Below are 10,803 nucleotides of genomic sequence, written 5' to 3'. Positions count from 1 at the left end.
TGGCTGTCCTGGAACTCACTCTGTAGACCAGGCTGGCCTCGAACTCAGAAATCTGCCTGCCTCTGCCTCCCAAGTGCTGGGATTAAAGGCGTGCGCACCACTGCCCGGCAAGCCGCACATTCCTGAGGTCCATGGAAGGGACAGATAAGGACTTGGGCTGGAGACAGGACAGCATCCTAAAACTCTCAGCTCTTCCAGGAAAGGATCCGGTCTGGGAAGCCCCAGCTGTAGCCCCAGCAGAAGTACCTTCTCCTCTCCTGGGCCTCCAGGCCTTCAGCTCTTCTGTGGGAAGTGAAGACAGCGATGGGAAGTGTGCCAGGGGACCGCTCATCAGCTCTGAGGCTGAGGCTGCAGGGACACATGGTCCTGAGGACAGATGAGAGCAGCCACTGATCTCTCTCCCTCTCTCCCTCTCTCTCTCTCTCTCAACAGAGGAGCCCAAGGCCACATAGACACTTGTCCACACACCCTCTTCTCTATTGCATGCACTTTGGTGGGGTCCTCTATGTCTGTCATCATGGTTCCTTATCTGGACCTTTCGAAGACCCAAGCAAAAGACACACAGCCAAAGGCTCAGCGCAAGAATTCAGGGTTAAATCAACTCTGGCTTTAAGTTCCATGGTGTCCCCAGTTGCAGAACTTGTTGCTTGGGCTAAGTCTCAGGTGCCACTCTGAGGCAGAGCTCCATCCATCCCACCCACCCATCTCCCATCCATCCATCCATCCATCCATCCATCCACAAGGATTCACTGCAGCCTTACCAGGTACCACGGATCTGGTTCCTGAGCAGAGCAAGGTTACATCCCGTGAGACAACATAGAGCAACAGCACAGAGATGCCAGGCACCTCAGAAGCCACAGAGGAGAAGCCACTGGCCAGTGGTTGGGGCAGAGCACAGGAAGCCAAGAGCACCTCACTCGTGAGATGGGTGAAAACAGAGGTCTGGCTGGCTGGAGAGAGTCTGGGTGAGAGACACTCTTTGCATTAGCAAGAACAAAGCATCAAATGGGAGTACTGGAGTCATTCAGACACATATGAAGCCTAACTCCGGCACTCAGGAGGTATAGGTAGGAGGGGCAGGAGTTTGAGGACTATGAAAAATATCCAAGACCGTGAGGCCACGCCGTATCTGAATCAGATTTCAACAGAGCCGTTCTGGCAGAGAGAGCTGCAGAGGGCAGGGCCAGGAAGACTGTTTAGCAGGCTCCTGTAAAGACCCGGGTGAGAGAAGATGGCGGTAGAGCGGGGAGAGGGTCTGATTCTGGAGAGGTGTGTGTGCAATATATGTGCAAATTACATATTTATACTTTATATAATATAAAGTAAATATACATGAAATAGCTACTGCCTGTTAATATACACACGCAGTTTCTATGAGTTCCATGTTTGCCAGGTGGATGAATGTCTGTGTACAACATGTAGAGGCAGATGAGAAGTCACGGAGCCTGGAGCTAGGCTGGCAGCCAGCGAGCCCAGTCACTCTCCTGTCCCCATTCTACACAGTGAGGGGGTTCCAGGTGCCTGTGGGACCATGTTGGCTTTTTTATATGGGTGCTGGGGATCTGAACCCAACCCTCATGCTTGCGCAGCAAGCTCTCTTAGCCTGAAGACATCTTTCCAGCCCAGTACTTAAATGTAAACCCATGCACACTTTTCTGCAGAGCTGCACACATTAGTCATGTGCACTACCACTGAGCTATACCTCTGAGCCACATAGCAACTTTTTTGGTTTGGTTTTGTTTGTTTCTAGTCTTGTTTTGTTTTGTTTTTGAGACAACGTAGTCCTGGCTGGCCTGGAGCTTGCTCTGTAGACCAGGCTGGCCTTCAACTCACAGAGATCCTCCTACCTCTGCTGCCCGAGTACTGGTATTAAAGGCATGAACCATCATGCCCTGGCCCCCAAATCAGTTTGTTTGTTTTTTGTTTTAAAAAGTATGTGTGTGTGCAATGCCCCCGGAGGCCAGGAGAGGGCATCAGATCCCTGAGAGCTGGAGTTACGGGTGATGGACCGGCATCTGATGTGGATGCTGGGAACCTAACTGGGCCTTCTGCAAGCGTGGTGCAAAGTCTTGACTGCTGAGCCACCTCCCCAACTTCTAAGAGATTTATTCTAAAAATGCTCAATATTCACAAAAGTACCCCTGAGGAACCCATTACCCAGCCTCAGTGGTTAGCGTGGGAGGGTCGGTTTGTCTCATCTCTAACTCCCCTCCTGACAATGACTGGATCCAGAGTCCAGGTGAGAGCAGAAGCTGGGTGGGGTGGATGCAGCCCCGTGAGGTCTGGACACGCACTATGTGTGAGAAACCTGAGCTCCAGTACACCATCAAAGCTGGATTGTGGACGCCATGTTCCTGGAGCGTGGCACGGCCTGGCCTCCCGAGTCTCAGGCCACAGCACAGGGTCTCCATCACCTCACTCCTCCCAGCTTACCGCCGTTCCACTGCTCAGAGAAGTCACTTTGCTGATGTCACAGTGTTATCAATCCATCACCCTTATCTCCTGTCACCTCCCACGGGCCTCGGTGACCCTCACTTCTGCTTCTTGAGATCCCCACTCCCTGGGGTTCTGACCCAGGTCTCCTACCCCTCTTCCGGTGTTGCCGGTGGGTAGTGGGTCACTTCTTGTTCCCCTTGCCTCTCTCAACCCAGTATAACTCTATGGGAATGCCTCCACGTTCAGAGCCCCATAGGCCCCCCAGCTCAGCATTGCCGATCTCTGACCGTATCTCGCACCTTCTAAACTCCCAGAAGCTCCCTGGGCCAGAAACCTGGGTCACCTGCAGCCAACCTCTCACTCAGTCCAGCATGCATTCATCTGTCATGAGTGGTGACCCGTGGCCGCCACTGCTGCTGGTGATGGTCACAGCTGGGTTTGGAGTTGTTTTATGTTCTTCTTTCAAGCATTGTATACTTATATAGTTTTTCCTAATGTGCCAGATACCACACCAACACTTGACACTTATAACCACACAAGATTTTCTCACACCCCTTTTCTTTTTTTTAATTTTTTTTTAGATTTATTTATTTATTATATGTAAGTACACTGTAGCTGTCTTCAGGCACTCCAGAAGAGGACGCCAGATCTCATTACGGATGGTCGTGAGCCACCATGTGGTCGCTGGGATTTGAACTCAGGACCTTCGGAAGAGCAGTCGGGTGCTCTTACCTACTGAGTCATCTCACCAGCCCCCTCACACCCCTTTTCTACTGTCAGCCGGTTTTACTGGAATACCCAGACAGAACAACTTTCTCAAAGCCACTCAGAGCTGGATTCAGAGGTGGTTGACTCCAAGTCTTTCTTTCTGTGTACATATATATGTGTGTATAGATGTGTGTGCATATGCATGTGTGTAGAGATGTGTGTGCATATGTGTAGAGATGTGTGTACATATGCATGTTTGTATACATATGTGTAGAGATGTGTATACATATGCATGTGTGTAGAGATGTGTGTGCATGTGCATATGTGTAGAGATGTGTGTACATATGCATGTGTGTATACATATGTGTATAGATGCATGTGCATATGCATGTGTGTAGAGATGTGCGTGCATATGTGCATGTTTAGATGTGTGTGGAAGTCAGAGGACAACTTGCAGGGAGGGAGTCAGTTCCTCCTTCCGCTGTGTGGGCCCTGGGGATTGAACTCAGGTCATCAGATTTTGATCTACTGAGTCACCTCCCTGGAGCCCTGCCTCCAGGTCTTAACTCTGCCATGATACTGCTAAGCCGCTCAAAGCCACAGGGTTCCTTCCCACTCTCACACCCGGGCCACTCTCAAGGAAACTGCAGATTCTAACTGCCCCCATCCGTCCCTTCGTTCTCTCTTTCTGACACCCTACATTTCCTCTAGGGCTTCCTCGACACCACACTGGGCCTTCCACAGGCTGCCTCTTGCCTGGTTCTGGCACTCAGTCCCACAGAGCCAGTCCTGGCTCCTTCCTAGCCTCTGAGGAGCTGGAAGGGGAACCTTCCTCAGCTGCAGGGAGAAGAGGGAAGGCAAGTCTGGGCTGGGGTAAGCAGGCTGTAGGGAGAGCCAGCCAGGCCTAGGGACACGTCGGGGTTGCTGTCGGGGTTGCTTGGTTCTGTTCCTTTCTCCTTAAACGGTGCATGTGACACTACGGCTTGATGTGACGCTGTCTTCCTCGCCCAGTGGGCTGTGAGGACACCGAGTTTCCTTCTGGAATGACTCGGCAGGTTGAAAGGTCATCAGGGCCGCATCTCAGCATCTAGTCACCCAAGCACCAGGCCCTTCTCAGAGTCCTGGGTGCAATGTGCGCATGCCCACTCCTACAGCCCTCTCGACACTCCACCTGCATCCACCGCCCTTTCATGAATAAAGTGCCCATGGTGTGTTAGAGTCAGCTTCCTCTGCCGTCCTGGTTCATAGATCTCAGGACTGGAACTCAACACTGAAACTCCTCAGAAACAAGTGTGGGGACCAAAGCTCAAATGTCCGGACTTAAGTACTGTAGTCATCCAGCCAACCAAAATGTGATGAGTAATAAAGTACCCACTGTGTGCAGGGTGCTTAACTAAGTACCTGAACTTAGTACTTAGAACAACCTCACAAGACAAGTACAACTGTCACTCCTCAGTTTGGGGACTGTGGCTGAGGATATGCCCAAAGTCACATGAGAGGACACAGAACAGCCAGGTTTGACAAGCAGCAAGGGGCATGGGGGGGGGGCGGGGGCTTAGAGTCTTCTTCCTTAGTCATGTGACAATGGTATATCAGGTGACACAGGCTAAGTGCTTTCTCCATGGATCTCAGTCTTGCGGCTCACAGGAGCCCCAGGGGAGGAGGTACACAGCTTCCTCCTCATTGTATGGAAACCAGGACACAAGCCCCTGCCTTTTGGACTCCACACTCTGGTACACAAAACTGCTCAGTGACTCTTGGCTCATAAAGGGCTGGAGAGGGTCTGTGACAGTCCCTCCACGGACCACAACTGGCTGGTTAACACTCTTCATCCCGCCATTCCAGCCTCTGCCTTGCCTGCTCCATTCATGGCATCTGTTACTTGGGGTGGCATTGGACGTCCTTTCTATTCTTTGGGAAAACTTGGAGTCTGGGACTCTTCATATCCTTTTCTCTGACTCCATTCAACCACGGAAGCAAGCAAGGCGCACGGAACTTTGCTTCTGAGTGGAGTTCTCTCGCTCTGTCCCTTTCTGACTGTCAGCTCCCCACGGAGCCCAGCGGTTAAGGTGCTGAGAGGAAAAACTGGATGGTCTATTCTTTGCCCCTGGGACACTGTGGGATCCAGCCCTCCCCTTCCCTAGGTGTCCTTCTGTGTCCCTTCTTAGCAGGATTCCTCAGGCTATGGATGACAAGTTCCCTCTGGGTCTCAGTCTCCCGATGTCCCACCCTGGCTCACACGAAAGCTCAACCCCAGCCAAGCTCAACCCCAGCCAAGCTCCACGGAGGCGGGATAGCTGCTTATCCTAGAGGTGACCTTTCAACTGCGCTTCTGGAGAAGCCCACCCTTGGTTAAGAGCACTGGCTGCTGCTCTTCCAGAGGACACTGAGTCAGTCCTCAGCACCTACAAGGAGGCTCACAACCATCTGTAACTTCAGTGTCAGGGGTCTCAACACTCTCTTCCGGACCCCAGAGGCACCGGGTATATGTTTGGTACACACATGAAAGCAAAATAATCAGATGTGTAAAAATTAATAATTCTAAAAAAAAAATTGAAACAAAAAAATACTCCTCCATCTTCACAGTGAAGGATCAACTTCAGAGCCAGAGAGATGCTCATCGGGGAGATGCTCATCGGGGAGGTGCTCATGGGGGAGATGCTCATGGAGAGATGCTCATCGGGGAGGTGCTCATGGGGAGGTGCTCATGGGGAGATGCTCATGGGGAGATGTTCATGGGGGAGGTGCTCATTGGGGAGGTGCTCTCCATGAGGCTGGGTGGATCTGTAGGATGCTCACAGAAGTGGAAGGGGAAAACCGAGCCCAAGCCATAAGTAAATAAGTCATTTATTTATTAATTTATTTTAGGTTTTTTAAGACAGGGTTTCTCTGTACTCTGTGTAGCCCCTGACTGTTCTGAAACTCACTCTGTAGACCAGGCTGGTCTGAACTCGAGAGATCCCCCTGCCTCTGCCTCCCAATGCTGGGATTAAAGGTATGGGCCACCACTGCTCAGCTTAATCTTCTTTTTTTTTTTCTTGTAATGAACCCCTTTCACCCAAAGAGAGCTCAGGCCTTCATCCTGGCTCTTCGCCCAGGGGAACAGACTTGGAATTTGCCTGTTGCTTGTCATCAGTTCCCGGAAGGTAACAGTTTCCCAAGTATTGACTGTGTCCCTAGGCCTACAGAACATGACTGTGTCCAACTTTACAACAGTCACAGTTAATATATATATATATATATATATATATATATATATATATATATATGTAAGTGGGGTATGGTGGCTTATATCTGTAACTTCAACACTTGAGGGGTGGAGGCAGGAGAATGACCATGAATCTGAGGGCAGCCTTACCTACATAAGTTCCCAGGTAGCTTGGACTTCAAAGAGAGACCCTTTAAATTTTTTTTTATTTTAAAAATTAGAAAGAGAGAGAGAGAGAGAGAGAGAGAGAGAAAGAGAGAGAGAGAGAGAGAGAGAGAGAGAGAGAGAAAGGAGGAAGGAAGGAAGGAAAGGAGGGAAGGAAGGTTTATGTATTATAAATATCTTCAGTTTTTATTAATTAAATAACAATCATGTGAAAAATAATTTAACACACAATGACAACCTTAGCAACAAATATTTCTAGATGATCTTCCAGAAGTTAGAAGTCAGAATTAGAGGCAGGAACTTGGGGGGCTATGAAGAACCCTTTCTACTCTGTAGAAAAGACCTTGGCTTCCAAGCAGATGGCAGGGTGGGGTGCCCGCTGCTGGTGGGGGGCAGAGAGTGCCTCCCCAGGGCCTGCGTGCCTTAGATTAAGGCGGTGGGCTGGGGGCCGGGTGCTGGCTGCGAACAGCTGGGTGAGAGATGGCTGTTTCCTGATGAGTGGAGGATGTGTTTTAAGTTCATTTAAAAGGCGGCCAGCCATTCTTGGGCCAATTAGATGGCTCAGGGGGGGGGAAAGGTGCTTGAGCCTGAATTCAATTCCCAGGATCCACACGGTGCAGAGAGAGACCTGGCTCCTGCAAGCTGTCCCCTGACCTCCACACTGATGCTGTAGTGCACACAGATACACACACGCTCACATGAAGTAATTAAAAAAGAAAATTCAGCCATTTCTCAGGCTTCTGCCTAGGGAGGGACAATCTTCAACCCTGCCCAGAACCTCCATATAGGTAAAGCCTCATTCCACGGTCCTGCCTGCCCCACTCCATGTCATCTCTCTGTCTCCAAAGACCTCAGACTTGTAAGATCAGCCGGGCTAGGATGCCAGAAGGTCTGCCTCCATCATCCTTCTATGAGGCAAGACCCCAGAGTCAGCTTTCCCAATATATCAGGGTTTCCAAGGGCCCCCCCCTAGCAGGAAGCAGCGAGGCCTCGGTGTGCGCAAGGCAGACTTTCTTGATATTACTCTGTCTTTCCCCCAGGACGCCGCCAGCACCCTCGGACACCTGTGATCTCGTCCTTCTCTGCAGGAGAGCCAGTGACAACCCTGGGCTGATAAGATTAATCTACAAGGCCGATTATGGTGTAATTTCCTATGCTGAAACTTTGTAGATTTTTTTTTTTTTTTTTTTAAGGTTTCATTTTCCAATCGGTCTGATTTCACAGGAAAATTTACCTGTTTCTCTCTTTTCTCCTGGAAGAGAGGTGCTGATTGGCCCAGAATAACTGACAATCTGGCGTAATGAAATTTTCCAATGTAAACTCATTTTCCCTTGGTTTCAGCAACTTTAACTCTATATATAGAGAGATCTCTGCCAGCATTGCATTGTTAGCATCTCTTGATAAACTTGATTGTCTCTCGTCACTGACGGTACAGAGCTATTGATGGGTCTCAGGCCCCAGCTAGCTGTCATCCTGCTCTTCTTTCTCGAGTGTACCGGGAACCGTATCCACGGATGCAACGACAAACACTTGAAAGAGATCATCAACATTTTGAACCAGGTCACAGGAGAAGGGGTGAGTAGCTATCTGGCACCATCTCTCCAGATCCCCAGGTGATGCTACCGGTGATTCTAGGCTTGGAGAGCGGAGTTGCTAGAGAGGTGGACGGCAGGTGGTTGGGGCAGGACTAGGGACAAAACTCAAGAGACCCTGCTACTTCCACCTTGGAGGCAGGGGGAGTCTCCCGGGTGGGGGATGGGAGGTGTAGCAATGTTCTCTCTGTCCTGCTTGGATTAACTTTTTATCTTTCGCTCTTACCCTTGTCTGTATCAAGACGCCATGCCTCGAGATGGTCGTGCCAGACATCTTTACAGCAAGGAAGGTAAGTGGACCTGTAGGGTCTGCTTTGGCATTTTCCGGAGGTGGGAGAGGAAGGTCACACACACACACACACACACACACACACACACACACACACGTATCTGAATGAGAAATGTCTGTGATAGAAACCCAGGAGGCCCAAAGGAGGCGTTTTTATCCTTTGTGGAGGCTGAGTTACTCTCCAGTGTGTTTTATAGTTTCGGATTTCACTAGACTCAGAAGACAAGTCAGAGAAAGCCAGGATTTATTCATTGTAACTCAGATAAGAGTACAGATATCTAGAGTCCTACCTGGCCTTGCTTGATACGGTATCTAGATCTAGATCATAGGAGACACACAATTTGTGCTGTTGAGTAAGAAAATTCTCTCTCTCTCCCTCTCTCTCTCTCTCTCTCTCTCTCTCTCTCTCTCTCTCTCCATGCATTTCTGGAAAAAATAAATACTATCTCAAATACAGATATGAAGATTACAGACTGAGAAGGCTTTTGCTTTGTCTACGAGACTTCGTATGGTCCCTACAGGTCTCTTTCTGGTCACTTAACAGTCATCTGATTGTGGCCCGCTGCAGGGCCTCCTCTGCTCACTCTGTTCCACTCCAGTGCCCTAGCTGGGAGCTGTCCTCTGGCTGGAGTCTGGCCATCCCTGCTTCTGCTTGGACATCTCTCTTCCCTTTCTGCTTGCTGCTCTGCCCTGCCCCCACCCCTCCATTTGTAGTGGGAGGGGACAGATGTGACAGGCTGATAGAGCATTTTCTCTGACAAACACATGACTTGCCTATGCTGTATCAATAGCTTTGTGCACTTCAGTTCCTGTTTTCATGGAAACACACCACTGAGAATGAAGGGCCCCAAAGTCTTGACTTAGCAGTGGTCTCCAGACTGCCTGCTTTTCACATGTGCCGGTCAAGGGTGAGGTCAGGAACAAAGACCTGTGGGGTGTTTGGGGTGAGAGTCCCACACCCAGGCCATGGATAGGATTCATCCTGCTTCACCAGAGATCTGTCCTCCCGGCTTTATCTGGATGATCTCATTTTATTCAAGATTACTCCAGGAATCTGATGCAGGATGAGTTTCTGAAGGACAAATGTACATGTATGTATATATGTGTACATTCATATGCATATATGTCTATCTCTTTCTCTATCAATATATATCTATCTCACTGTTTTCTACATATGCTACCTTAAGTATTTACCAATTCTGAGTCCTTCCAACTCAGATGGTAGCTACCAGAAGCTGAGTCTACTGTCCTGCCCTATCAAAGGGCAGGGACCAGATCTTGAGGACTGGAACCAGAGGAATTGTGGGGCCTGGGTGTGAGAGCCATTGCTTTTGGTTGCAATTCTGCCATTCACTAACAGAATGGCCTTTAGTAGGTCTTCATAAACCTTGGAGGATCCGTGTTCACATTTGGAGATACAAAGGTTGATTCTGAAGGTCATATGAGGGCAGCTGTAAGAATTTAACTGAAAGTGTCTGTTCTAGAACTCGGACCAAAGGCACAGCCTGGCTTTGGAGATGCGATGAGTCTAAGGGAGGGCCGTCAGCCAGGCAAGCCTATGTGGCTTCAAGTTTGGGTCCGCTCCTTGGAGGCTGGTCTGGAAGACCACATGCGGTCACTCCCACCCCTTAATGCTGACTTTCCTCTTACCCATTCTGCCCCAGCACTTACATGTGCTTGAAAACGACCCTTCCCTGGCTTCCTTCACACTCTGGTTTTGTGGCCTTTCCCCCAGCTGCTTCAGTGCCTCCTGGGTAATTGGTTTTTCCGATCCTCCCATTCCGTCTGTCTCCCAAACACGTTGCTTACCTTCACAGTGTGGCTTATTATTCTGCACACCCCTCAAAAGTGATATGAGGGGCACTACTTCTTTAGGGTTCCCAAAATACTACCTTTCCAAAATCTAGTACCTTTACTTTAACTCTTTTGGGGATCAAAAATCCCAGCATCTCCAAGTTGGGTCACCCTGTTGGTGTGAGGAAGAGTGTGCCGAGGTGAATCTCGGGTGTCACAGGCAATCCCAGCCGGGATGGTGATGGCCCTTCAAGGATAAGCAAGCTGCAGGCACAAAGCTGGCTGCTCTGGGAAGGCTTTTGGGGTCCCATCGGCTGGGTTAGTTTCAATTTTAAAAAGAGTGTTTAAGACTGAAGCCCTTGAAATATGCTGTGTGTATGCACGTGTGTGCGTGAGTGTATGTGTTTAAGCATTTGTGCTTGTTCACATGCGTGCATGTGCATGAATACATGAGTACACGTGTGTTTGTACACATGTGTTTATACACATAGTAGCACCTTCTATATTGCTGCCTTCTTCCTTCCTTTCTTTCTTTCTTTCTTTCTTTCTTTCTTTCTTTCTTTCTTTCTCTCTCTCTCTCTCTCTCTCTCTCTCTCTCTCTCTCTCTCTCT

At 49.4% G+C, this 10,803-nt stretch overlaps 1 protein-coding gene across 1 annotated transcript in view; it reads left to right on the top strand.

Moving 5' to 3' along the window:
* Window positions 1–7,960: 7,960 nt before the first annotated feature.
* The window catches only part of Il4 (interleukin 4), a 5,904-nt gene continuing 3,061 nt past the window's right edge, over window positions 7,961–10,803 (top strand). The window contains exons 1-2 of the mRNA XM_021214104.1: window positions 7,961–8,092; window positions 8,352–8,399. Coding sequence (XP_021069763.1) covers window positions 7,961–8,092; window positions 8,352–8,399 — 180 coding nt within the window. The remainder of the gene's footprint in view (window positions 8,093–8,351; window positions 8,400–10,803) is intronic.

This window comes from Mus pahari, chromosome 14 (genome assembly GCF_900095145.1).
Source record: "Mus pahari chromosome 14, PAHARI_EIJ_v1.1, whole genome shotgun sequence".
Taxonomy (NCBI): domain Eukaryota; kingdom Metazoa; phylum Chordata; class Mammalia; order Rodentia; family Muridae; genus Mus; species Mus pahari.
Note: the sequence above shows the minus strand (reverse complement) of the source record. Positions and strands in the feature narration are given on the sequence as shown.